The 27,777-nt window shown below is 53.2% G+C and overlaps 1 protein-coding gene and 1 long non-coding RNA gene across 4 annotated transcripts; one reads left to right on the top strand and one right to left on the bottom strand.

The window, feature by feature from the left end:
- Positions 1 to 275: 275 nt before the first annotated feature.
- On the top strand, positions 276 to 27,468 carry HEPACAM2 (HEPACAM family member 2). 2 transcript variants are annotated; one of them, XM_072599299.1, is made up of 9 exons: positions 276 to 470; positions 8,061 to 8,417; positions 8,981 to 9,265; positions 15,918 to 16,211; positions 23,464 to 23,583; positions 23,692 to 23,716; positions 23,812 to 23,849; positions 26,727 to 26,800; positions 27,258 to 27,468. In XM_072599299.1, the coding sequence occupies exons 1-9, from the start codon at positions 383 to 385 to the stop codon at positions 27,372 to 27,374; spliced, it is 1,398 nt and encodes a 465-aa protein (XP_072455400.1). In that variant the 5' UTR covers positions 276 to 382; the 3' UTR covers positions 27,375 to 27,468. The 2 variants fall into 2 exon arrangements, with proteins under 2 accessions (XP_072455400.1, XP_072455399.1); XM_072599298.1 differs by lacking the exon at positions 276 to 470 and having other exon boundaries at positions 7,913 to 8,417.
- LOC140497843 (uncharacterized) lies at positions 3,564 to 7,550 on the bottom strand. Of its 2 annotated transcripts, XR_011964865.1 has the most exons (3): positions 7,461 to 7,549; positions 6,830 to 6,965; positions 3,564 to 4,533 (listed from the first exon to the last, which is right to left on the bottom strand). It is a non-coding gene; the product is annotated as an uncharacterized lncRNA (long non-coding RNA). The 2 variants fall into 2 exon arrangements; XR_011964866.1 differs by lacking the exon at positions 6,830 to 6,965 and having other exon boundaries at positions 7,461 to 7,550.
- Positions 27,469 to 27,777: the final 309 nt, after the last annotated feature.

The raw sequence follows: 27,777 nt of genomic DNA, 5'->3' as shown, positions 1-27,777 counted from the left end.
ATCCCCTGCGAGCTTTTCTTGATGGTGGACACTGGGGTCCCAAGAGCTGGGAGGGCCTGAGAGAAGGAAACTGAGGTTCCTCCAGAGGAAGGGCTTGGCCAGGCCGGGCAGGGAGGAGGGCTCCACCCGCCTACACATGCCAGCTGGCTGACCACTGTGCTGCCCAGCTTCCTCCAGCCCCAGGGCAACCCGGACTGGCATGGGAGGCAGGCACCTCCCACCTGACAGGTGTTCGACCCTCCCCCTGTATCCTTTGTATACACACAGGCCATATTCAGATCTCAGAGGGAGGGGCTGATTATCTCAGGGCTTATTTCCCTAACAAATCAATCGGCAGCTGTCAGCCCAAGCAGCGAGCCATCGGGAGCAGGGCCCTGCCTCCATGGGCCCTGCCGCTGGCATGGAGCCCACTGAGAGACCCAGGCACTGGAGGGGTATCCTGCCCTGCCAACTGTACTGCCTTCTTCTAGGTAAGCCCCCACACCCCGCAGACTGCTCCTGGACTGCTTCAGGTGGGACCTTGGCCTCTCTGGTCTCCTTGTCTCAGCTCTCAGGAGTCAATAGAGTGGGCTGGAGCCCAGGGTCAGTCTGGAAGTGAGCCACAGGGCCTGGGTCTGGAGGCAGGAGGATGCCCGGCCCCAGTCAGGTCTTGGGGTGGGGCACAGTCGGGGAAGCAGCCCCTTGCACTGCAAAGAGGCTGTTTCTTAGGGCCTGTTCTCTTTCCCAGAGGGGCCCAGCAAGGTCTCTCTCACTTCCCCTTCTGCTGTGACAGCAACAGCCTCTTGTTCCCCTTTCCTTCCTGCTGCTCTCGGCCATCTTGGCCCCCCAGGGTCCCCATTGTGGAAATGAAGTGGACAAAGATGTCATCCCTGAGAAAGGCGGGGCCTCACTCCTTGAGGCCGGTTTCCAGGGGGCTTAGGAGGGACCCTGACATACCTCACCCCTGGCAGGGCCACAGATCATTCTTAGAAAAGCCCATCCCTGGTCACCCAGGGCCACTGGCCACGCTCCTTCCAGGACTGAAGGAACTTTGGCTTTGCTTTGGCTTTGCTTTTATGGAGTCCAGCTTCTGGAACTCTTGAGAGAGGGAAAGAGCCTTTCCACCCTGGGGGTTCTGGGGTACCCAAGGCTCCCCATTTGGCAGCAGTGCTCTAGGCCCAGGCAGGAGGCTAGAGGGAAAGGATCGGGGACTGGGGATATGGGAGGCGGGGTAGGGGTGGCCACACTTCCCTGGTTCTGGACCCTGGGCTCCTCCCTGCTTTCCTGTAGCTTGGGGTGGAGGGCGAAGAGAGGTTGGAGGGCAGAGGGAAGGGAAGGTTCCAGGCACAGGGGGCACCAGCCAGGAGCCAGGGTCATGGGACTGAGGAGTGCCCCCTGGGGAGTGAGGTATAAGACTGGAAAGGGTTATGAAGGTCTTCAAATGCCAAGCAGCACTTTGTATTGATCCTGAGGCCACCAGGGATGGCTGAAGAGGAAATAGGAGGTGAGGTGATGGGCAGTGTGCTGTGGGCAGAATTTGGTGGCTAAATGGAAGATGAATTGGAGTGGAGAGAGACCAGAGGCAGGTAGCCCCCTCCCCCCAAGGCTATTGCACTAGTCCAGGTGGGAGGACATGAAGGCCAGCACCAGGGGGTGGCCATGTCCTAGATGACAAGGGGGAGTATGTGAGATGCTGCAGAGGCCTGGCCACCATATTGGAAACGGGATGAGAGATACTGAGGGGTCAAGCCTGAGGCACCGGAGGGTGGAGGGTCCTTGACAACCGTAGGGAAGGTAGGCAGCGGGGAGGGCTTGGGCATTGATGATGTCCTGGTGTATGACTGGACCTTGGCTGCAGCTGGGTGCCAAAACTGCCTCCTAGATTTCCCTAGCTAGAAGATCCCAAAACACTTTAGGTGCCTCTTGGCTTTGTGTCACATAGACAGCTGGGTTCTGATCCAGTGTCTGCGTCGTGTCTCTCCTCCCCTCCTTGTGAGTCTTGGAGAGGAAGGTCCACCCCATGTGTGCCTTGCTTGACTCCACTGCCCAGCCCGATCCATCACTGAGCACAGAGCCTGTCCCTTAGGAGGGGTTGAGGGAGGGATTGGCACATATTAGGCACCTACTAAATGCCTGGTGCCTGTGTGCGGGCTTTACAAATGCTGTCTCACTAAGTGCATTGGATGAAACCCATACACTGTGCCTGGACTCTACTACAGGCCAGTAAGTCCTTAAGTCTGAGAAGCAGGGATGGAACATGAATCCCCTTCCTGCTTCATCCATTTTCCAGACAGAAAAGTGGCCCTGCAGTTTACCTCCCAAGAGTCACAGAATGCCAACATCAGGCCCCCAAACCCAGGACCGGGCTTTGCCTGGAGATCTTCTCCTCAGGCCCAGGATACCCCACTTCAGTCAAGCCATCAGCAAGCACTAAGTGCCTAGAGTGTGCACTTGTTTGAAGAGGAAGTGGGGAGGGGGCGCAGGCTGGAGTCCCCAGACATTTCGGACCTCCCAAGATCACAATCTCTGAGTCTCCGTTGGCCTCCCCCTCCAGGAACAGGTCTGCGGTGGCTTGGTCTGGTCAGGTTGTCAAAGGGGCTGCTGAGAAGCCCCTGATGCAGTCCCTGGAACTGGGTCAGCCCCCAGCTTTAGAGGCTCCTGCTGCCCCAGCCCAGTCACCATGTGGGGTCCCAGGACCCTGGCTGGCCTCCCCACAGGGCAGCTTGGTTCGAGAGGTGGGGGACAATGAGATGCAGGGTGGGGTAAGGTAGGGGGCACTGAGGGGTAGTGAGGGCCGTACCCTTCCTCCTTCATCCTCCCCACCTCCCCACAGGAGAGGTGCGGGCCTCAGCCCCTGGCCTCCAGGTGCTTTCTCTTTCCAAACAGAGGGAGGAGGAAAGTCCCTAATAGCCCCAGCTCCAGGGTCTCAATTTAGCTTCCTGAGAACATCTCTCCCCACCCCACCCCAGTCTGTTTTCTGTCAACAGATGGGGAGGAGAGGGCTGAGTGTTTGGGGCCCCAGGTGCCCAGAGGTCACTTTGGGAGGGGCCCCACACCGTGTTTATAATTAACACAGGGCTTCAGGGGCTCTCCAAACTGTGCTGGAAAACAAGTGGCCGTGGGGCAGAGGACTTGGGCTCCACCTCATGGGGTAGGCTTTGACTGGGCTCACCACCCCACCACCCTGCCCTGGCAGAGATCCAAAGGGGCTGGAGGCCCCTGCCTGCCTGGCTAGAGAGGGTAGGTAAGTGGTTATCACTGGGGAGCCAAGGCCAATTAGGGATGCCTCTGCACACGCCCGGAGTCTGTAGCGGGAGCCCAAAGGCAGGTCTCCCTTCATGCTGGGGGCGATGACTGTGGGGGAGCCTAAGGCCCTGCTCGCTGCACGGCTCCCTGCGGGCCCCCCGGGGACTCGGCAGCCTCAGCCTTGGCTGTGGGCTTTGTGTCTCCTATAGGTGAGGGAGGGTCCTAAGTCGTGCCTCAGATTGGCTCCTCTGAGACTGCCCTTCCAGTCGCTGTCTCTGGGCTTCCAGCACCAGGTTCTTGGTATCCCCAGAGAGAGAAAATACAGAGTGCCCAGGATGCAAGTGGCAGTGCCCAAGCTGGGCGCTTGGAATTCTTTACTCCTGGGAAAATCCACCCCAGCAGATAACTTGCTGATTTATTGCTGGAAACACCATTTTAAAAGGTCATCTAAGGAATTCTTATTTTAAGATTTTGAAAAAACCTATAATCTAATTAAATGTAATTGGATACAGCCCTGAGCTTCCTGTGGTAGTTGTTGTTCAGTCCTGGCAGCCTCTTTGGGACCCCATTGGGCACTGTCTTAGCAGAGATACTGCAGTTTGCCACTTCCCTCTCCAGCTCATTTTACAGATTAGGAAACTGAGACAAATGGGGTGAAGTGACTTGCCCAGTGACAACTAGGAAGTGTCTGAGGCCAGATTTGAACTCAGGAAGATGAGCCTGACTCCAGGCCTGGCAATCTCAGAACCACTCTCAAGAACACCCCTTCTCTTCCCCTTCCTGCTCCCCTTCCTGATCACTGGCACCAAACAGTGGGGCACCACTCAGCCCACAGGCTACCAGGCTTGTCGAGTGGTGACCCTTCCCAAATCCCCAAAGCAAACTGAGGCAGAGCTGGGTGGAGGTCTCCATCATCTGCCTTCCAACCTGGCAGCAGCCCTTCGGGTAGCTGGAGACTGAGGGAATACGTCTGGGCCGTATTATTAGGGTTATGAAGAAACACAATCATTCTGGGGGGTAGGTGTGATTATTAGCCCTGGGGTACACAGTAGGGAAGGGAAGTGACTTGCCTAGGGTGACACAGCTAGGAAGGATCCAAGGCAGAATTTAAACTCAAGACTCTCCGATTCCAAGTCCTTTATCCAATGCAGTAGCCAGCCCCCTGCTGTTGTGGTGTTTCCCGACATCAGGATGATGACATGACTTGCAGTTGACTTTGATTCGAGTGAGGGAGGGCTGTGCAAGGTCACCGGCCTCTCTTGCCCCTCCAGAGTCATCTGGGTCCAGTGGCCAGATATTTGCCCCCTGCTAAGTAAGCACAGAGCAGCCCTCCTTTACAAACATGAGCCACACCCGTGGACAGCCATCACCTCATATTCTGGCCTAGGAACAACAGAATGTCTGGCCCAGAGGTTTCCTCTTCTACTTCCCGGAGTCATATGAGATGAAAAGTTGGTAGCTAAGTCACCGTAGCCCAGAGCCCCCAGTGGGAAAATTCCTAACATTCAGGCAAAGGCTGGACTCTGCCCCAATTTCAACACGTTTATCCCTTGCTGACCCCTGGCCTCTTTGTGTCTGAGGAGATGTAAAAGCCATGAGCCCAGGAGACTAGTATGTCCTTTACTGGACAGGCACCGGGAGCACCGTGGGTGAAGCCAGTGGCTTCTTCTTGGAGAGGATCCGGGGCCCTCCTTCTCACCTTTCCCTTTTTATCCTTCCCTCCTGGCTCAGGGCTCAGCTCATTAGGTCATGAGCAGGGCTGTTGAGGAGGCACCTCTCAGGTCCCCACTCTTCCTCTACCTCAGAAATCACAGGAGGAGTCCCACCCAAGTCTCAGGTCTCAGAGGGCTGTAGCCCATGGATCTCTCGCTCTCACAGATGAGTCCTGGGTGCCCCCTCGGAATTCTAGGGGGGCCCCCCGAGGGGTCAGCGATCACCCTGTCTTGAGGCCAGATTGCTTCCCCCACAAATGAACAGTTGAGAATCATTTAGTTGTCCCGACCACAGTGCTTTCTTTGCCATTCAAGGCCCTCATAATCCTGCCCCCTCCTCCCTTTCCAGGGATCCCAGCTGTTCCATGACAAGACCCTCCAACTCTCTGCTTTGGGCATTCTCTCCCACTGTTGCCCAGGCCTGGGACGCTTTCTCTCCTCAATCCAACAACCGACCTCCAGGCTTCCTGTAAGTCTCAACTAGAATCCCACTTCCTACAGGAAGCCCACCCCCAGCCCTCTTCTTTCCAAGGCCTCCCCTCGGTCCTGCAGAGAGTTCCTCTGTGTGTCTAGGTCTGTTTTTTGTCTCCCCATTAGATCCTGGAGGGCAAGGGCTGTCTTTTGTCTCTTTCTGTATCCCCAGCACTTGGCATGGGGCCTGGTGCACAGGAAGGCCCTGGACCAATGTTGATGGACTAAGTGGTTTTTACTAAGGGGTCTTTCCTGTTGGTACAAAGGACCATGACACCTTCTCCCCAAGTAAATGATGAGGCTCAGCCAACTGGGGTAGGCGGAGGCGTGACCAGCAGAGAAGGGCAGGGCCCAGGAGGCCAACAACATTCTGTGGTCCAACCCCAGGATACAAGCCACACTTTGTGACTCCAACAATCCATTACAAATAGAGCGCAGAGTGATCTTCTCAAGGCATCAATCCCCCCCAGTCACTGCACTGAGCCAAGACCTTCAGATGGTGGGAGGGTGGCCGAGCCCTTCAGGGCTGCTCGTCCACTTGCCTCTCAGCTCTCACCTGCGACTCCTAGAGGGGTGTGTGTGTCTGTGTCTGTGTGTGTCTGTGTCTGTGTGTCTGTGTGTCTGTGTGTGACTGTGCACGTCTGTGTATGTGTGTGTCTGTGTGAGTGACTGTGTATGTGTGTGTCTGTGTCTATGTGTGTCTGTGTCTGTGTGTGTCTATGTGTGTGTGTGTGTGTCTGTGTGTGACTATGTGCACATCTGTGTCTGTGTGTGTCTCTGTGAGTGACTGTGTATGTGTGTATCTGTGTATGTGTGTCTGTGTCTGTGTGTGTCTATATGTGTGTGTGTGTTTGTGTGTCTGTGTGTGACTATGTGCACGTCTGTGTATGTGTGTCTGTGTGAGTGACTGTGTATGTGTGTATCTGTATTTGTGTGTGTCTCTGTGTGTCTGTATGTGCATATGTCTATCTGTGTGTATAACAGGCCTATTCAATGAATGGGCGTTACCTCACCCTAAGTGAGTATCTGCACAGACCTTGGCCTAAAAGGCCCAAGATGACCCAGTGCATCTTGGGTCATCCTGATGAATATCTGGTCACTGGATCCAGATGGCTCTGGAAGAGAAGTGAGGCTGGTGACCTGCACAGCCCTCCCTCACTCAAAATAGTCAAGTGCAAGTCATGTCACCATCTCTCTGATGGCATGGTCTTCTTCGGCAACAAAGGATGAATACAGTATGTGTTTGTATGTGTGTCTGTGTATGTGTCTGTCTCTATGTGTGTGTGTGTGTCTTTGTGTCTGTGTCTGTGTGCATGCAAGTGTACGTATACAGCATACCTGGAGTGTTCAGGGACGACCAGCCCCTGTGCTGTGAGGGAGGCCAAGCCCTTCAGGGCTGCTCGTGCACCTTTGGCTCTCACCTGCAGCTCCTAGAAGCCAGAGCATGCACAGCAGCCACACCCTGTCTCCATGCCCGTGACTGAGGATTCCAGCTCTCCTGCCTCCAGACCCAGGGATCTTTCCACTCTCCCAGGCTGCTTCTCAGAAACACTTTCTCTGCAAAGTAGGGAAGTAGGTCCCTTACCCGCCACCCAGGGGGGTTAGGGTTAAGGTTAGGGTTAGGGTTAGGGTTAGGGTTAGGGTTAGGGTTAGGGTTAGGGTTCCCACAGCATGTTGGGCTGCATCTTTCCAATGGAGCCTGGCTTCTCAAAGCATCTGTGAGGCAGAGTTAGGAGAAACAACAGACATTTAGGTGGGAAGTAGCTGGCGGCCGGCAGGGTCTCCCTCTAGTCTTCAGGATAAAGCACAATTTCCTCTGACCCGTATTCCAGGCCCTTTGCCATCTGCTTCCTACATCAAGGTGTCCTGTAGTCAGGCTCTCAGTCAGCCAACAAGCATTTCTTGAGCACTTACTGCATGCCATTTAGGGTTAGGGTTAGCCCTGGAGATCTAAAGAAAGGCAAGCACGTCCCTGCTCTCCATAGGAGGGAGGTAAGAGTGTTGCTTAGGTACAAATGTGATTCTTAAAATACTTATTTTTGTATCCCCTACCTTTTCCTTTGATGGGAACGAAGGCTTTTTCCAGTTCCTCAAACTTCCGTGAGATTGTTGCTTGACTTGGGGGAGGGGAGGAGCTTTCCTTGGGCTCTGACTTAAGACCGCTTCAAATGAAAATGCTATTAAAGGGGAAAAAAAGGAAATGAATGGAGTTGGGACATGGGGAAAGAGCCAGGAGGGAAGACTGAGCCCAGAGTCCAGGAAGGGAGGAAGGTGTCAGAAGACAGTCCTAGAGCTAGGAAAGGCCAGTCCGATGCAGGTAATGTCGACAGCTAAGAACCCAATTCGCGTTGGCCCTGGAACAAACAGATGCCCAGATCCCTAATCGCGTTCCCCATCAGCCAGTCAACAAGCCCGTGGCCTTCTCTGACCCCACCTGGATGTAAGCTGGCGGGTCTCCTCACTAACGTTTCTGCATTTTTAGAAGGTTGGTGCTGGGCATTGCAATGGATCAACCTTCCCAAGGGTACTTGCATGGAGGGAGGCCATGTGCCTGGCTTTCCTCCTCATCGCCAGACATGTGCCAGAGACTGACCCTGTGGCTCAGAGGCCACCTCGACACAGTGGCTGCCCCTCTTTTCCCTTCCTCCCCAGGCATGTGTTCTGGGCTGATGGTGACCGTGCCCTCAGCCACAGTCCACGGCATCCAAGGTCAAGCGCTTTATCTTCCGGTGGTCTACAGCTTCCAGGCCCCAGCCTCAGACGTCCAGATCATATGGCTGTTCCAGAGGCCTCAGACAACTCCCAAATACCTGCTGGGCTCTGTGAACAGGTCCGTGGTCCCCGATCTGGAGTACCGGCACAAGTTCACCATGGTGCCGCCCAATGCATCCTTGCACATCCGGTCACTCCATTTCAGCGATGAGGGAACTTACATTGTCAAGGTCAATGTGAATGTGCAGGGAAATGGGACTGTGTCTGCCCATCAGAAGATTCTCATCACTGTGGATGGTGAGCGCCTTCCCATGGGCACTGTGGCTCAGCCAGTCATGCCTAACCCTACCCCTCAAATCCCAGAACCTGGCCTGCCTGGGGCTCACAAACCCCTCCCCCTGCCTCTTGGGGACTGGCCGAGCCTCCCAGGCTGCCCTTATTCCCGTCCCTTTACCCCCAGCTTCCTGGCCCTTGAGGATCAGGCAGCAGAACTCCTACTGCGCACAGGCGCCATTCTGAACACTTTAACATATGATCTCATGTGCTCCCCAAGATGCTCTTACTGTCCTCATTTTACAGATGAAGAAACTGAGGCAGGGCTGGGTCACATTGCTAGCAAGCCTCTGAGGCCACATTTGAGCACCTGTCATTGGCTCGAATTGTGGGGGTTGGTCAGTGTGACTGAGTGGACACAGTCTGGCCACAGCTGTCCAAAAGTCAGCGCCCCAAAGGAAAGTGGCCAAGTGAAGGCAATCTCCCCAGAGAAGCGCTACAGACCTCTTGCCCCTCAGGGACAAGAGTAAGGAGTAAGGAGCAGGGACAGATTCATGGAGAACTCACTTGCTCTCTTGGCCTTGCAGACCCCGTGACAAAACCCACCGTGCACCCCCAGCCTTCCTCTGGGGCTGTGGAGAATGTGGGTAACCTGACTCTGACATGCGTAGTGGCAGCTGGCACGCGGGTCACCTACCACTGGCTCAAAGACGAGTGGCCAGTTCGGGCTAGTGCCACCCACAGCTTCTCCCTCGACCACAGCATCCTCCACATGGCCCCTGTGACAAAAGCCGACCTGGGGGAATTCCGCTGCCTGGTGAGAAATGCCGTCAGTGAGATGTACAGTGAGGCCCTGGTGCCCACCATCTACTGTAAGTGTTTGTGGCACAAGGGAGTACAGGGAGACCAGGCCCTGGGCTTTCCTGGGCCCTTCCCACCTATGGGGCCTGCAGACAGGCTCTCCCCTCTAAATTCCTCTTATGTAAAATTCGAAGTTGGAATTGCTGGCCTCTGAGCTCCCTTCTGTCTCTAGAATTTGGGTCTCATAATCTTCTGAGCAGGGTGGTCCAGCTCCTGGCCTCCATAAAAAAGGCAAATGGGCCTGGAGGTCCTCTCTCCTCTCCACCTGTTGGATTCCTGCTCAGCCATTCAGACTGCACACCAAGGTGCCCTCCTCCAGAAAGCCCACCTTGATACCCCAAGTTAGGACCCCAAGTTCAGTGCCTTTGGACCTCCCTCCCGTGACCCCTAGGACTTCCACAGCCTATCGATCTGCATCTTTCTGTTGGGCCCTGGCTTCTCAAAGCATTGTGCTCTGTACTTAGTACCAAATCAGGGACTGGGGAAGAGGGGATGCTGAGTTCAGGGCATGAGGCTGATCATTTGTCTAGAGAAATGGGAGTGGCAGAATGGGGCCAGATGGCAAAGGTCTTTAGGTATCAAACAGAGGGTTTATATTTGACCCTGGAGGCCCTAGGGAGCCACAGCAATTCATACTGAATAAGGGAGGCTGAATGGAGGGGAGAGAGACTGGAGGCAGGCAGCCCCCCCCTACCCCCCTACCCCCCACACACAGCAGCTATCACAGTCATCCATGCGTGAGGTGATGAGGGCCTGCGGCAGGGTATGGGCAGAGGAAAAGGAGCCTAGAAGGAGCATCCAAGACCGAATGAGAAGGGAGGGCGAGGTGAGCCACAGGGTCTCTGTTTGCATGAATTCTGTAGCAGGGGTAGGGGGGTGCCATGAGCTCTTGGATAGGGCACAGAGGGCAGGGGATCCCATGGACTGGGCTGTCCAGAGGCGGCAGAGGGAAGAAGGCCCAGGGCCTGCCCAGATGTCCAGGAGGCCACGTCTGGCCACCTCAGCAGTGCCCCTTAGAATCAGCAGCTTCCTTGGGGCTGTCTCTCTTGCCCCCCACATCACCAGAGGTCAACCTTGGGCTCAGGTCAGTTGGGGGAAAGCTGCTCTGACTTCTAGATGGATCTCCTGGGGTCATGAGGCCATAATTGATGACAGTGATGGCAGTGACGGTGATGACGACAATTCTCTCTCCACCATGCTCCCTGTGAGGGTGAGCCCATTTTATAGATGGGGAAGTTGAGGCTCAGAATATAAGTCAGCCAGCACCACATGGCTAGTCACTGTCTCGGGGGGAGTCACGCCCATAGATGGATGGTGGCTCCATGTGCTGCTTTTGTCACCCTCATGTTCCCCCTGAGGGATACCTGACCAGGGTAGTGTCAGCATGGTGCTTGGCCAGGAGGGCCTGGGTCTCCCTGGGACAGGCTCTCTGGGGTGGCCAGGGAGCTGTCCTCAGGCCTTCTCCCCAATATATTGCATCCGTCTTCTCAGAGGACACTGAGATTCCCAGCAAGGTTGCTAGGCTGGCCCAGGAGGGCCAGGGCTGGTGTGAGACCGAGATTGGAGAAGGATCCCCCAATTGGCGACTGAATGGCCCCCCAGCCCCAGGCTCCCTCTGCAAGGTCCAGAGGCTAAAGTGTGGCTCTTTCTTATGGTCATTTTTAGGCACCTCAGCATCATGTGCACTCTCTCTCTTCGCAGAGGTGGTTACTTAGATTATGAAAGTGCCTAACAAGGAGAGGGCAGCCCCTGCGGGGATCACAAGCTCCCGGAGAAATGAGTTCTTTGTCCAGAGAGAAATGTTTGCTTCCTCTGTGGCTCTAGGCTGATAAATCACCTGTTCCCATTAACCTCTGGTGACTGTGTGGGCACAGCCACCACCACCCTGCTGGGAGCAGATGGCAGGTACAGAGTGTCTTAATCACCTTGTGTCAGGCAGTAACATCTGCCTTATGGAAACCCTGCAGCCTGCGGGCAGGGATCTGAGGAGGCCCCAACCCACGTCCGGAACAGGGGCTGGCATCGAGCCAGGGTCCTTGGTCATCATTCCTCAGAAATATGGGGCCGGGGTCAACCTTGTGCTGTTCCCACCAGGCCCCCTCCCAGAAATGGAAACCTGAGGCCTTCCAGGAAGGGGAATGTGGGGAACAAGGTGACTGGGACCAACAGAGAGTAGGCATAGAAGGGAACTGGAACTGATAAGGATCCCATTCCAGGTGGGCACAGCTGGGAAGGATCAGAAGGCCCACAGGATGGGCCATGCAGACGGCCCCTTTGACAAAAGTGTCCCAGGCTTATCTGGGAGATGGAGGTCACAGAGAGCGCATCTATTAGATCGACGTTCCATTGGGAAGTCAGCTGCCCCAGCCTGGAACCTGAGAATCTGGAGTTGGCCTGCTCTTTGGACAGCACACACTTGCTGAATTCCACCATGTGGAGAGATGTGGCAAACATGGGCACCCCCAGGGAGAGCAGATGGGAAATCCTCTTACAGAAGATCTGGGGGCGGGGGAATCGTGGGCACAGCGCCTCATCCAACAGTGAGAAGGCAGGGAGGGAAAGAGATTCCAAGCAGCTGGGCAAGAGACCCCTCTAAGGCCCAGAACCTGGCACGGACCTTGTTGACTCAAGAGAAAGAAGGAAAGATGCCTTGTTTTTTATCCCCAGGACAAATACTGTGACTCTGGCATCACAGGGTCAGACATACTCCCAGGAGCTCAGGATTGATGCAGAAGACGATGACTATGGGAAAGTCAGCGGGTCGGATGAACCCAGAGGAGCTCTGTGCCACATGACGCTGTGGGTGGTGGGAGATCAGAGGAAGACGGATACAAAGAGGGGAGGAGACACCTCTGGCTTTACTATATAAATGTTTCATTTCTAGCATTAGTACTATGAATATTTAAATCTGTTACTCCGAGGCACTCCACTGATTCGCCTGGACTGGTCTCCTCCTGAGGGGAGGACTCTTTTTTTTACTCTGCCCTGATCCTGAAATGTTATTCCAGGAAAGTCTCCAAAACAAAGCTTAGTCCAAGCTAATATCTAGGGCTTCCCAAATGTGGGAAGCAGGGTCCCCACGTCTTGCCCAGGCACTCAGTATGAGTAATGGGAATGCAGTGGCATTCATTTCACCCTGCAGAAAATGCATGGGATGCTAAGCACTCAGCAAATGCTCACAAATAAACATAAAGCCCTCAAATAGTCCATCCCCTTCCCCGCCAAAAGTGAATGTCCTTGGGCTGCTGAACAAGGCCTCCCCTTCTAGTCAGACTCCCAGTGTCCAGCAATGCCTGGTTCACTGAACACAGAGCTCCCCTCCAGTGACGCATCTCTGCTTCCCAACAAGTGCACTGTTGAGCATCTTGGTCCTCCCAGAGATCAGGGCCCAAGTGCTTGGACTCCAGAATTTTTTTAGTTGTCACTGACCCCTTTGGTTTTTCTGTCACTTTCCCCTCCCTGCCCCAATAGCCGATATTTCCAATAAAGGATAAAAGGGACAAAAGATCAGTTCTGGAGAGCTTGCCAACCCATCAGTCAAACTCAGGAATTTCTGAACTTGGCGGACCCCCACGAAGCAACTCTCAGAGCTGGTGCTTCCTTGGGGAGCTCCCTTCTCAGGCTAGATGTGATTCCAAAATAACCCTGCCTGGAAAATCAAAGATCCTCAAAGTCCCCTTCTCTGCACAGGAAGTGGGATTCAGGAAGTATCCTGAAGTATTCTCACCCACCCACCCCCGGGCACAGGAGTACTCTGTCACACGCTTCTGCTGAAAGCTGTCAGGGAAAGGGGAGAAAGTCACTCTCTCCTCTACCTCTGCTGTCACACTCAGTTCTGGAAGTCCAATAGGGAAAACGAGAGAAAAGTACAATCTTCTCACTTTTACAGAGGGAGTCAGTCCTTGGGAGCCACAGGAGTCCTTTCCCATGTCCCCTCCCGAGGTGGCAAAGCACATGACAACCTGCGTGAAAGGTACCCTCCCACACCTTGCCCTGTCATCAAGGTGAACAGAGAACTCACCATATTTATTGGCGTCTCCCCATTCACGCCTAATATCACACCAATAGAAGTGACCAAGAGCATCGAAACTCCTGGCCAGAAGGGACAGTTTTCCCACCCTTCATTCCTTGGAGAATCTTCTAATCCAACGTAAAGGGCCCCTCCATGAAGGGTCAGAGGAAAACTGGCCAGCTTCTACCATCGCTCACAAACAAGAGGACATCATCTTACAAAATAGTTGGGGGAGTGGGGGAGACATGTAATCAGTCCAGCCAGATCTATGCAAAAGCACTCCTCCCACAAACTCTCTCCCAGGCCACCAGCAACTGTGGGGCAATATTCCCTGGAAGAAAACCCAACAGAAACACCCTTGTTCAATGTAACTTTGGTCATAAGCCTCAGATGGGGGAGACAGAAGGTGTTCCCCAAAGGTGTAAAGGGGGTCCAGCGCCGAGTCTTGGTGGAAATACTGCAGCAATGAGCCATCAAAGGAGACTGAAAAGGAACAGTCAAAAAGGGAGGAGGGAAGTGGAAGGGAGATGGAGACGGAGACAAAGACAAAGAGACAAAGAGGAGAGAGAGAGGAGGGAGGGAGAGAGAGAGAGAGAGAGAGAGAGAGAGAGAGAGAGAGAGAGAGAGAGAGAGAGAGAGAGAGAGAGAGAGAGAGGAGAAAGGAAAGAGGGAGGTGCAGGGGAGGATCATGGAAACCCAGGGAGGACAGTATCCATGAGAAGACTTGCAGACAGGTCCTCTTTCTCCCCTCATCCCTCTGTTTTCTCTCTCCTCTTTCTCCCTCCTTCTCTCTCAATCTCTTTCCCTCTCCCTTTCTCTATCCTTCTCTCCCTTTTCCTGCTCTCTCTCCTCCCTCCTCCCTCTGTCTTCTCTCTCCTCTCTCTCTCTCTCTCTCTCTCTCTCTCTCTCTCTCTCTCTCTCCTCCTCTCCCCCACCTTTTCCTCTCCTCTCCTGAAATCCAAGCTCCAAATATCACTGTTTCAGTGGACACTCTGGAGCCATACTAGGGATGAACAAGAGGTGAGGCCTCCTCCTCCTCATCTTCCTTTCCTTCTTGGGTTCAGCAGCTGAGCTCATCGCTCGGACTTGTGAACAGGTAGCCAAAGTCCCTCAGGAGGGCTAAAGCCATTTGCTAACACTGGCATCTGTGGTGATCTCATTTGTCTGCATGTGGCAGTACAGATGCTGAAAGGGGACCTGCCTTGACCTTGGAGAGGGGACTTGGTTTTGTTGTGTTATCATATTCAGGGGATAACAGGTCAGACAGTGGCAGGTCCAAAGAGGGCAGCAGCCTCCCAGGCTCTGCCTTCTAATCCCCAGTTCACCAGCAGCTTTCAGCCAATAAAGATGAGGGGTCAATAAGAGGGATGGGGGATGGGGGAAGGGGTGCTGCCAGAGACATATTAAGTGGATGGATGTTCAGGGAGGGCCTTCAGCGTCTTTTATCCAGTGACTTTCCTTTTCTTCTTGTAATTCCCTCCAGTGACTGGAATTCCCACGCCTTGGGTGGCTCCCCCAGCACCAAAACTTCTCCGTCCTCCTGCACTGAGTCAGGGGCTGTGATCTGAGAGAACTGGCATGTGGTCTGCAGTTAAGACAGTGTGAAAGAGAGACCCTTGTCAGGTCCACAGTGAGATTTGGTATAAAGTCACTGTGAGATATGCCTTCCTTTCATTCTTCCACAAACCGCCCTGGTACAGCGAGAATGAGTAGCCAGCATGCCAAGAGCCAGAGCACATCAGAAGGGTCATCCAGCCTGGCTCCTCACTTTACCAGTGAGGAAACAGGTGCAGGAGAGGAGAGGACTTTCCCAAAGTCACACAGCTAAGTAGTAGCAGCAAGCAGGACCTCAGCACCCTAGATGCTTGCCCTCATCTCAGGGCCTCAAGCTTAGGGAATACGTGGGGACCACCTTTTGTGGATGAAATCCAGCCCTCTTACAAGCAATATCGCTGCTCTTGCCGGTTGGAGGGAAGACTGGGGAAAGCAGACCTGTAATCATGAGGCAGCCGACGAGATAGTGCAGTGGGCAGAGCTCTGGGCCTGATGCCAGGAATAGCTGAGGCCAAAATCTGGCCTCGGATGCTTACTAGCTACGTGGCCCTGGGTAAGTGATTTACCCAGTTTGCCTCAGTTTCTTCAACTGTAAAATGGAGACAGTAATAGCAACCTCCCCTCAGGGTTTGCATGAGGATCAAATGAGATCAAATCTGTAAAATGCTTAACATAATGCCTGGCACAGAGTAGGCACTCCATAAAGGTGTGCCATTAGCCTCACTCTTTAGGAGGGGACATTTGTCCCAAGATGAGCCTCTTTCAGGGCAGAGAGCTCAGCCAGGATGGTTCTTACCTCCCCCTGCTCCAGTTCTGGGTGCCAGCTTTGGGGGCTCTGGCATGGAGGCCTGGATTTCAAGCCTGTCTGACCTGTGGTTCGGTCAGCTCTCCAATGAAGCGCTAGCTACTCAGACGAGGCTAAGCTCATGGGTTCCACCATGAATGTTCTAGGAGACGGGAATGGAAGGGAATGGTGAGCTGAGGTGGTCTGGTGGGTGCCTCAGCCCCTGTCTGTGGGCCCCCAAATGCTGCTACCCAGCAGCCCCCAAGCTTGGCAAGCTGAGCCTCGCCTCTCCTCCGTTCTTCCTCTAATGCAGATGGGCCTTATGGACTCACAGTCAATTCGGACCGAGGCCTGAGAGTAGGAGAGGTGTTCACTGTTGACCTTGGAGAGGCCGTCCGCTTTGACTGCTCCGCGGACTCCAATCCCCCCAACATTTACTCGTGGATTCAGCGGGACGACAATTCCACTCAGGTGATCGAGCATGGGCCCCACCTGGAGGTGGCTTCGGAGAGCCTGGGCCGGAGCACTGATTACACGTGCTGTGCCTACAACAATGTCACAGGGCGGAGAGGGGAGGCGCACTTCACCGTGATCATCACGTCTCTAGGTAAGAACCCCTGGGCTGGAGAAGGTAGGAATGTCTCGGAGGCAGCCGCATGCGGGGGCGCCACTCTGACCTCCTACTCTGCACCCCGAGAGCTGTAGCAAGTGCAGGAGGGGATTTGAACTCTGATGTCCTCCCTTCCGATACAGCGTGTGCCTGGAAGCCCAGGACGGCATGCTCGGGCAGTGTGGTCCTGGTGGGTCAGTCTTAGCCCATTTCAAACTTTCTTATACATGCACTAGGGAGAAGTCAGGGAGACCTGAGCTCAGATCCCAGTGCCCATATCTGATACTGGATCACCATGGCAGCTCAGGCAAGTTACTAAGCCCAGGACAAACTCCCTGGGACCTTGCAATGGGCCTGAGGGGGTCAGTTCCTACACCAGGTGCTCCTTCTCCTAATCATGTATTATTATGAACAAAGATCCATGTGCAGGTGGGTTCCAACTAGTGACATTTCAGCAATGTCTTCTCTTTGGATCCACCAGGTGGCCCATCCCAAATCTCTCTGCTTGTACTGTCCTCTCACCCACTTCTCTCCATCTTCTCCCCAAGAACAGCAGGAGAAACCGAGGTTTGGCTAAAATCTCTCAAGTATACCTCTAGCACCCGTGGCCTGCATACAGGGTTGGTAACTTTGTGGGGAGCATCTCTTCCTCCCGTCCTGATGCCTTTTGAGTGCATAAATTGGATTTAAGTGAGGCAGAGTTGCGCAAAGTGGTCAGACTCACTCTCTCCTCCAGAGTCATCATAGTCCAGTGGCAGGATAGAGTCAAGGTGGCTGGCAGTGGCCCAGGATGCGTCTTTGGTGTCTAACCAAGTTCTAAGCGCTCCACATTGCCTGCTTCAGCTGCCCTCATGGCCGTTGGAACAAACTGTTCTCATTCACCCATTCCATCAGAGGAAGTCTTCACATGCTTGGGGTAGACATCCCCCTAACTCAACAATGGGTTTGAGACCCTTTGATTTCCCTCAAGCTGATTTGGTTGGTCTGCTGAAACAGTATACCGGGGTGTGGCCACTGTGCATGCTGTAGTTTCTTGGAGCCACAGGTGGCCCCAAGAGTTGGGTGGAACAAGTGGACACCAAAGGTGGAAAGCATCCCCAAAAAGGGCTTGGCAGCCATCACACCAAAGGTCTTCCCTGAACACGTCAGCCCAAGAAACTCTGGGCATTTCCCTGGTCCCACAAGCTGAAGACACATTACTAAAAGAAAATGAGGCTAGGCGGGCATGACCTGCCCTGGATTCAGCTTCTCCAAATGCTCACAGAGTATCCCTGCCAAAGCGCATTCTCCAGTTTTGAAGATGATTGGAGCAGAGTTCATGGGCCCATAGCAGGGGACATTCTCCCTCACTGAGTTCTAGCTCCCTCTTCAACTCCCCATGATGTTTAAACAATTGCCTGATGGTCTTTCTGCATCTCAGAGGTTAGAGGGGATCGCAGGGGCCATCTGGTCCAGGCCCAAAGTGATGCTTGGAGACCCCTGCCTCTAGAGATAGCCACTCCCCCTTCAGAACACTTTACTTAGCAGGAAGTTCATCTGGATATCAAACCTAAACCTACTTCTCCACAGTCTCCCCCCATGCTCCTGGGACCAAACAGCCCATCCTGGTTTTGGAGAGCTTGTAACTGTTAGGAAGGGCAGCTAGGGGGTGCCAAAGTGCCCAGAGCACTGCATCTGGAATCAAGAACACTCATCTTCCTGAGTTCAAATCTGACCTCAGACATTTCCTGCCTATGTGACCCTGGGCGAGTCACTTCACCCTGTTTGCCTCAGTTTCTTCACCTGTCAAATGAGCAAGGAAAAGGAAATGGCAAACCCCTCCAGTATCTCTACCAAGAAAATCCCAAATGGAGTCACCAAGAGTTGGCCATGAGCAGTTGGTCTTGGTGGCAGTGTTTGGTTTTTTTTTAACTGCTGATGTTCTCCTTCTCCCTGTTGCTTCTGATTCTCTTCTCTGGGCCAAACAGGGCCGACTTCTTGGGTCCTCTAGGTAAGAGCTTTTCACACAGTAATCACGGGCCCCTTGAGGACCAGCCCTCCAGTTCTTGGGGCCTTTCATGGCACCTGCAGCTCTCCTTCCAAACTCTCCAGCTTATCAAAGACCTCCTTCCTAGGAGGGACTGCCCAGAACTGGATGCAGTACTTCATGCAGAGAGGGGCACAGGGTGGGAGTGGGGGGCTTTCAATGTGTGAGGTCATGCAGGGCTGGAGAAGATTCTGAGCATCGCAGAGGGTCTTGGAGGAGAGTCAGGAATGCAGCCCAACGAGGACAAAAGAATGCTATGCTGTCACTTGTTCCCTCTCCCAGAATGCGGAGCCAGAAGCAGAGCTCAGCGGATGGGTCCTGTAGCCTCTTCTCTGTGAGTTCCAGTGGCCCAGTGAGGGCTATTTAGGACAGAGCAATGCCTTAGGGCCTCCCCAAAGTCTGGGGTTTTCTCTGTCAAGCCTCCCAACTGTTTCCACACCTTCTGTTTTCTGTGTTTAATGGATTTAGGGGATTTTTCATCATCAGTAGTAAAATAACCCAAATGTCAATTCTAGCTTGACTTTCTTTTCTTTGAATGAAAAATGACCTGAATCTACGGACTGGGCCTCGTTTCCCTTGCCTGTCCATCCTCCTTCAATGTTTAGCCAAAGCATTTTCCTGATGCTGCAAGCTCCTAATATTTGATTAAGGTCTGATTACCAAGGACCCCAGATGATTGCAGCCTTCACGTCAGACAGTCACCTTTTCGAGAAATCCAGCAAACCTGTTTGACTTGTGCCCAGATCAGCCATCTGTGATGATGGTAAACAAGGACAGCAGGTGGGTGTGATGGGAGGGACTGGGAGCAGAGGCTCGGAGGCTCCTGGAGCCATTTCACCAACAACATCCACAGAGCAAAGAACAGAGCGGCAAGGCCCTTCCGTTGTGGAGGGGGCAGGGAAGGGAATGAGAATCTATAGAGCACCTACTATGTGCTGAGCTGGGGGAAGGGCTTCCAGTATTATTTGATCCTTACAAAAATCCTGGAGGTTGATATTGTTACGTTTCCCATTTTACAGATGAGGAAACTGAAGCAGCGAGAACTGAAGGGTCTTGCTAGGGGTCACCCAGCTTGTCAGTGTCTGAGGACAGATTTGAACTCGGGTCTTCCCAACTCCTGGGCTGGGTGCCTTGTGCACTGTAGGACCCTTTAGCCACCTCTCATTAATAAATTGTCCCAGATTATTCTAATCTAAGCATCCTGCTTAGAGAGGGACGACAGAGAAAAGTGGATTAGGAAAATGGACAGTGCCAACAAGATTCAGTCAGACAGAGCATGGTCCTAGGCCTCAGGGTCAAATTCAGTGACCCCAAGTAAGAAGGATGCTCAGGCCCTTGGAGAATCATGGTCCTGAAACTCCTCCCTCCAAGTTGATCCAGGTGACCTTGAGGGCGGCTTCCATTAACCAAGTAACCAGAGACACTTCTCCCTTCTGACCATCAGCCTACTCTGGTCACATCCCAGTGACTTTGGGGAGGAGTCTTGGGTTCCAGTTGATAGGGAGAGAGAGAGAGAGATGAATAGTGAGGTCTTCCAGGTGAGTCCAGAGGCTTTGGTGAGGACCCTTCTTACTCGCATCTCCAAAGGGCAGGTAGGCCTTATGAAGGCCTTCCCCATGTGCTCCTTTTGTGGGATGCTACACACATCATGACATGCCCATGGGCTTGTGACCTCCTTGGTGAGGGCCCTCCCCCATCCATGGCTCCTCCTTGTCCTTCTGTGGGAGTCTGATGAGGACTTCCTGGGTGCAGGAGGCCTCCCTTGAGGTCCCTGGGCTGCCCTTGGGGCTCAGTGAAGGAGGCCACCCCTCCCCACTCCAGTCAAGCTGCCCAAAACACCATTGCTTACACAGAGTTGTTCCGGCCTCCTTCCCATCCTCAGGACCTCCCACTATTGAGATACTTCAGAGACATTGGGATTCTGTGGTCTGCAGCCACCCAGGCTCACTGAGGAACTCTTAGTGTGAAAAGGCATCTGTGGATGGTATCCTTGATGACTCACCTGTAGGCCCAGTTCTCCATCACAGACCCCTGGACCACCATGGGGACAACATGTGCTGGCTGCAAAGCAGAAGTTTGTAGTCTGGGCAACAGACCTTCATCATCCATTTGGTTTTTCCCATGTAGATGATTAGGGTTTTGTCTCACCCAGGAAGCTCCTTCATCTCCCTGTGCTTGGGCCAGTCAGCAGCCAGGAGCATCTGGAGAAACTCACCAAACCCATCCCCCCAAGGGAAGCCCTCTTCCATTGGACTCACCTCTAGATAGCATCCACCATGATGAAAGAAGATGACTGAGTTTGATTTCCCTCCTGAAGATGATTGAGAAGTTGTCTGTGCTGCTACACATTTCAGTGTCTTGTATGCCTTAACACATTGAGACATTTCCTTTAATTTGGTCCATTGCTCTTCCCTAGTATGCCCTTTGGACAACCCCAGTCTTCAGCTAGTCCAAGCCTTTGAAATATTCATTTGTTCCTGCTTTGGATTCATCTGCCATACTCAAATCTCTTCCAGTGATGAGTACTTCTGAATCTGTGCTGACCTGCACAGAATGTGGAGCATCCTGGAGATCCTGGTTGGGGGTGGGGGGTCTCCTCCATTTTCAGAGGGGCTTCTCCATGCAAGTTGTCCAGGAAGAGCTGCTGTTTGCCATCCTCTGGTCCTCCCTATGTGGTTAGCTGTGTCCTCCAGCCATGAACTCTGCCGCCTCCTGCTGGATTTCACACTGACTGGGCTGGGGGTGATAAATTCTTGTTGACTGACTGACTGACCATCTGGAGAGGGAAGCAGCTCCCCTGTGACCCAGAAATGTAGGCTGCACCATATGGCTTCCTTGGATGCAAGGCTCCCTAGCCTTACTTGTCTGTATTTACATAGGTGATTTAATTTTGTTTAACTAAGGTCAGGCACAGAGTGTTTGCACTGGGGACTTTGGGAGGGGAGAAAGGCACAGCTTATTCTAAAGCCCCAGGGGAGGGAGGGTGGAGATAGTGAGGTAGAGAGCCAGGACCCCTTCCAAACCTGAGGCTCTGCACTGTGCATGCAGCCTGTGGTGACCCTGGAACATACTTGGTCTACCCAAGACCCATCCCAATGCACCCAGGTGGAAGCAAGTCCCAAGGAAATTAAATACGAGATTAGCACAGGGAAAAGCTGACACCAAGGAGGTTAAAGTGGCCAAGGAGCTCTCCCCAAACCCAAAGGACCCACATGCAGTCCCAGCTCAGGACCCTGGGGACAATATCAACCCCAAGAGTAATGCAGCCCTGACTGGCCCACAACACAAGGCCAGGAAAGGAGTAGACACTCAGTGTGGAGGCAAGAGAAGTCAAAGAAGGGAAGGGAAAACCTTTGGAGCCCAGGGCACAATATAGGCCCCCAGGAAGGCTTTCCTCCAGCACAGGTCCGCCCACTCCCAGCACACCTGCTAAGGTTCCTTGGGCAACTGCACTGACAGAGGCGACTCTGGGCCATTGGACGTGTCCCCAGGGCCTTTGGCAGCAAGAGGACAAGGAGTCCACTCAAAGTCTCTGCTCTGGACTGTGTGCCTCAGACCCTGGGGCCAAGAACTTAAGAGTTAGAGGACCTGGGGAGAACTGTGTGACCTTGGACAACTCCCAGGCTCCCTAGGTTTCAATTTCCTCCTCTGTAAAATGAGCTGATTAGATCTGATGGCCTCAGAAGTCCCTTACAGCAAGGGTCTGTGGAGAGATATGAGAGAGAAAGAGACAGAGGGAGAGAGGGGGAGAGAAAGAGAGAGAGAGACAGAGACAGAGACAGAGAGGAGGAAGAGAAAAGAGAGAACTTGGTTCTTGCCCTGGTGAGAGGGGTGCCCTTCCACACTGCAAAGAGCTCCTGTCAAATATTCAGGCCAGTGACATGTATAGAGTCCCAGCAGGAAAATTTGTGAAAGTTCTACATGGGCCTAAGGATGTAGGATTCTAAGTAGGCCAGCTGATCCTCACAACAACCCTGTGAGATAGGCGCTATTCTTATCCACATTTTGCAGATGAGGAAAATGAGGCAGACAGAGGTAAAGTGACTTGCTCAGGGTCACACAGCTAGTAAGTATCTGAAGCCAGATTTGCACTCGGGTCTTCCTAACACCAGACCCAGTGCTCTATCCATTGGGCCATGTAGAGAAGGCAACATTATTTTGAGGGTATTGAGAGATTCATTCTCAAGATATCTAAAAGACGGAAGGCTACCAGAAGTTTGGAAGCGATCTCAGACCTCATTGTTACCAAAAATGGGTCCCCACCTCCCTAATCACAGACCTACTTTCCCTTCGTATATAAAACTTCTGTGAGGGCCCCCCGATACCATCATAGCTTAACCAAGGTACAAGAAGGAAGCATCCATGTGATTCTAGAGCAGACCACATCTAGGGATTCATGCAGTGGACTGAAACATGTAGAGAAAAGAGCTCACGGTTTGTTGACTTTCAGAAGGCATGTGACTCAGCGGAGGACAATGCTTCCCTACAGAGTCCTTGTGCGCAAAGTGTCTCTGGTGCATATGCCCCAAACCGTAGTGTCCTGAGGAAGACAAACAGAGACTGTTTGACTGGCTGGCCCTCTGGTGATCCACAGAAACATGAAACGGATCGGGGCTCACTGAGGCATTAGCCACTCGTGTAGAAGAGCCCACAGAGAAGGGGGAGTCTGGGAACCTGGGTGGAAAACAGTTACATCTTTATTTTCATTAACCTCTAGCTGCAATCTGGTGCTCCACTCAGTCACTTAAAAATGTGACTCTGAGAAGGGGGCCATAGGCTACACCAGACTGACTGCTGAAGGCCTCCAGGACACCAACAGGTGGAGCCCTCTGCTGGCTTCCAGATGCTTCGGGCAGCTGATTAACTTGTCCTGCTTGTGTTGAGGCCTGCAACACTGCAGACGCTTAAACTTGTCCCCTCATTCGAAGTAGGTTGGCCTAAACATGTTCATGAGAAAAACCAATTGGATGAAGGCGGCCCATTGTCTGTCCAATGAGAGTGCATGTCCATTGGTATTATCTCTTGGACACCCAGAATGATAAGCAGGTAAGTGGTTAGGGTCAGGGTTAGGGTTATGAGACTCTAACACCAAAGCTCTTGTGGCAGTGTGTTGGGTAGAGCGCCTCCTCCATCCCAAGTCCTCAGCAGTGGGGACAGCTCCTTCACTCTGTCCTAAATGTGCCCCTGGGCTCAGAGACCCTCTGAGGTCCACTCTTTCCCCAGGACTAGAGAAGGTCACCGGCAGAGGGAAGTCATCCCTGGCCGTCATCACGGGCATCTCCGTGTTCCTGATCACAGCCATGAGCAGCTTTTTCCTGTGGAAGAAATGCCGACCCTGCCAAAGTAGGTCCCATTTGTTTTGAAGACTTTCCTGCCTTTGCTCCTCGCAGCCAATGTGACTCACTGAGCTCTCTCTGTGTGTCTCTCTCTGTCTCTGTGCTCCGGCTGCAGTCATCTGCCAGAAGCACGCACGCAGGTAAGGACCTGGTCACGGTGTCTTGGGCCAGAAGTGTGCCTTGGGAATATTTCCCATGACACTAAATCCCACACGTGTCTATTTCTTTTCCTCAGGTCAGAATTCGAATACGGGAAAGCGCAAACATTTTCAGGTGACCAGCCACACCAGCTGCTCCAGATGGTTGGAGTTGTTCCAGGCCCCAGGGGCTGCCTCCCTTGGGCCATTGCAGGATTCTCTGGCCCCACAGGCTGCAGCAAATGCCCCAGGCTCAGAGGAAAGGGCAAAAGGGCTTGCTGGCAGCTGCCCTCTGCAGTCAGCCCTTGAGAAGGCTCTGTGCCATTCCCTGGCACTATCTCTGTCTGTGACTCAGGCCTCGGGAGGGGATGGAGGCTTCCTGAGTCTTCTAGGAGGGTCAGGCTGACGGGTATTGGTGGTCTCTACTTGGAAAGAGGAGTCATGGGAGGTGGGAGGTGTCGGGTCATGAAGCATCTCCGCCCCCAGCCTCTCTGAGGGCTCTTTGCATCTGAGCTGCACCCGTGTGCAGGTGAGCAGATGCCCGCGGAGGGACAGCGCCCTGTCTCATAGGATTTCTCACCCAGGGCGCAGTAACAAGTGGGGGCATGTTCAGAGTCAGTTCAATCCAATTAGACTGATATTTATCAAGTGCCTACTGTGTGCAAGACGTACAAAGACAAAAATGAGGCAGCCCCTCCCTTCAGGAAGCTAGTCTGCTGGAGTGAGTTGGCTGATGTGTACACAGAGGAGCGAGGAGGAGGAGAGCCCTGGGTCCCTCCCCCTTGCTCCTTCCATCTGCATCATTTGTCCCAGAAGCCCTGCTGGGGCACTCTCCCTGCCTGGGTCCTCACTCCCCTCAGTCTCTACTTGCATACTAATAGTGCCTCCTCAAGGGTGACTCCATAGTTTCTCAGTGTTCCAAGACTTGTCTCCACTGCACCCCAGGCACCCACAGGGATGGTCAGAACTTCAGTGCCACCCTCACCATGGCTGTTCCCATTAGGGACTCTGAACTTTTCCTCTTTTCTCCTTTCATCTCTCCCTCTACCTTAATGCTCCTCACCTCAACCCCAGCCCTTTGCCCTGCTCTGGCCCAGCTCCCCTCCCCCCAGGCAGGACCCTAAGTTTGCCCAACCCAAACCCACCATCCTCCATTCTCTCCCCCTCATCCTGTCCCTGAGCTTATCTTGCCAAACACCAGCCCTGAGTTACTCCATCTTCTTCCTCCAGCCTTGGACTCACAACTTACTACAAATGCATCGTTTCATCTCCACTGGACTCTCCTCATGGCAAACAGCCTTTCCCCTTCTCCCTAACTGATGATTCTCTGCTGCTGTGGCCACAGCTCATCCTGCTCTTCCCTCTGCAATCCCCAGCTTAGACTCATTCTATCCTTCTTGGCAGGTCCTTCCCTTCCTCTTCCTTCCAGGAGGTTTCTTCACCTGCTGTTACCTGCCCAGGCCTCCGCCTTCCTGACATAACCCCTGACACCCTCAGGAGATCTTTTCCTCTCTGGACCACTCTTTCACTGACCTCCCAAAGGCCCCTGGCTGCCTCTTCCAGCAGAGCTTTGGCCTCCACCTCTGGACTCTCCCAACCTATTAAATGGGATCCCATGGCCTGCATTCCATTTGTGTCTCTCCTCCCATGGCTTCTGACCACCTCTGCCCCCTGTTCTGTCCTGATTCTCCTCTTACCTGTATGACCGTGCTGCTCAGTCTCCATTACGGAGTCATGCTCATCTCCCCAGCAATCTGCCCTGGGAGAGTCTTAGTGACCTCATAAGCTATGACCATTACACAAAGGAGTCCCAAGTAATATGAATAGCCAGCCCTTACCTCTCACCAGCTCCATCAGCACTTGCCTTCTGGACAGTTCCTGAGGATTTCATTTGCATCTCAGACCTGCTGCCCCTTGTCCAAAGCTCAAAGTCATCCTTTCACAGCCTTCCTCCACTCTTTCCCCCATTCATGGCCAAAGCTTGTGGAGTGACTACCATCTCCTCTCCTCTGGACTCATGGCCTTCTCACCTCCAATCTCTCCTCTCCTTTCTTAGTTCTGATACTGTACCCCTCCCAAGAAAGCTTCAGCAGCTCCCGTACCCTTTAGGATAAAACACAAACACCTTAGTATGCTTTTTGAAGCTCTCCACTGTCTTCTTCCAGATTTTCCCATGATTTTCTTTCAATCACTCGAGGTCCCAGTCAAAATGTCTTGGTCCCTGAACTCCCACTTCCACACCTTTGCACATGCTGTGTACCAACCATGGAATGCATGCCCTCCTCACCTCTGCCTTGTAGAGTCCTCATTTTCTGTCAAAGCCACAGATGCCATTTGCTGCTTAAAGTCTTTCCATCCTCATTCAGGCCACCATCACCTGTTCACAGGCCCCAATCTACCCTTTCCACTTTATTCCTCATCACTCTTCTATACATGTGACTCGCTGTTCCTCACCTACTAGGTGCCATCTCCCACTGCTGGGTTTTTGCACTTGCCATCCCCCACACCTGGAGGGCTCACACTCCTCCCTTGCCCTCTCCTGCTGCTAATGCCCTGGCCTAGAATTCACCTTGCATTTATATGACTTTACAGATGTGCAGGTTGTATCCCTGAGTAAGGGAGAGGAGAACTTGCATTTCTACAGTATGTGGCATACATTACCTCAGCTGATCTTCACAATGAGTCTGTCTACATTTTATAGATAAAGAAGCTACTGATGGTCATGCAGTTGGTCAGTGTCAAAGGTAGAATTTGAACCCAGGTCCTGATTCTAAGTCCAGTACACTGACCACTGTTCCCCACTGCCTCCTATCGAGAGGCAGGGGTTGCACCAGGTACACAGGAGGCATTTAATCATTGACTCCCTGATCTGCCATAGTGAGTGCTCTCATTTTCACACTTCCCCCAATCATTCACCTTGGTCCTTCCCCAGTAGAATGGAAGCTGATTGAGGGCAGGAGCATCCTGCACACAGTAGGTGCTTAGTCAGTGCTTGATGCATTATCTCTTTCAGGCCATGAAGATGCCCTGGCTGACTTTGGGATCTATGAATTTGTTGCCTTTCCAGAACCTTCCACTGCTCCCAGGGTGCGTGCATGCGTGTGTGTGTGTGTGTGTGTGTGTGTACATATGGGGGGGGGGATCAGAAGGGCAGAGGAAAGTGGGGAGGAGGGTGGAATTCTACCTGCCTTTACTCCTCCCTGGAAATGAACAGAAGCTGCAGCTGGGCTCGGGCACAGGTGTTCGACACCTTTGAGGGCAGCCTGGATACAAGGCTCCCAAGTATGAGTCAGGCCAAGGCTGACTTCCCCAGACCCTGAGGGGGCATGTCCCCCAGAAAGCTCCCAGGTGCCATAATCAGGAGCATAGCAGCCAGCCCAGACTAGCAAGCAGCCCCTAATGGTGTCTGGCACAATAAGACCCTGGGCATGGTCATGGCCTGCTGGGCCACTGCTTATCTGCCCTTTACCTGTGTGTGATGATGCCTGAGCCTGACCCATTCTAAGGGATTAATAAATGCTTCCTCTATTGGTCTATCTTCTAGATTTCCAGCAGGCCCATGTGTGACTCTGAGTGGGGCCCCAGGCAGGAGGTGCACGGCACAATTTACGAAGTTATCCAGCACGTCCCTGGGCAAGAGCAGCAAGGCTGTCCAGAGTAACTGGGAGCCAAGGTTCAGTCACAAAAAGCAGCCACAGCCCACAGCCATCCCCTGCCCCAGGAAATCATTTCTTGCAAGGGGTACATCCCAGCCATGGCATTGGGAGAAGACCCAGTGCAAACAGTTTTGGGGTATTTGGGGCCTTGATCCTGGAGGCCATATGCCCCACCCCTAGACTTTAACACCCATGTCTCTATCCTCCTGAACAGGACTTCCTGGAACAGACCAGACTCATCTGTCCCCCTCAGACATCCATCTATGCTGGGGGGAGGCACAGCTACCATGCCTGTCACTCCCCTTGCTTTGATGCTCAGTTGTGCTGAGTAATCCATGCCTGGAAATGCCAGGGGAGTGGACAGCTAATCTCTTCCTGGTTTGAGATACTTGAGAGTTTTAGCATGGT

Source organism: Notamacropus eugenii, chromosome 3 (assembly GCF_028372415.1).
Source record: "Notamacropus eugenii isolate mMacEug1 chromosome 3, mMacEug1.pri_v2, whole genome shotgun sequence".
NCBI classification, from domain to species: domain Eukaryota; kingdom Metazoa; phylum Chordata; class Mammalia; order Diprotodontia; family Macropodidae; genus Notamacropus; species Notamacropus eugenii.
The sequence above is the reverse complement of the archived record's forward strand: the minus strand, read 5'-3'. Positions and strand labels throughout refer to the sequence as shown.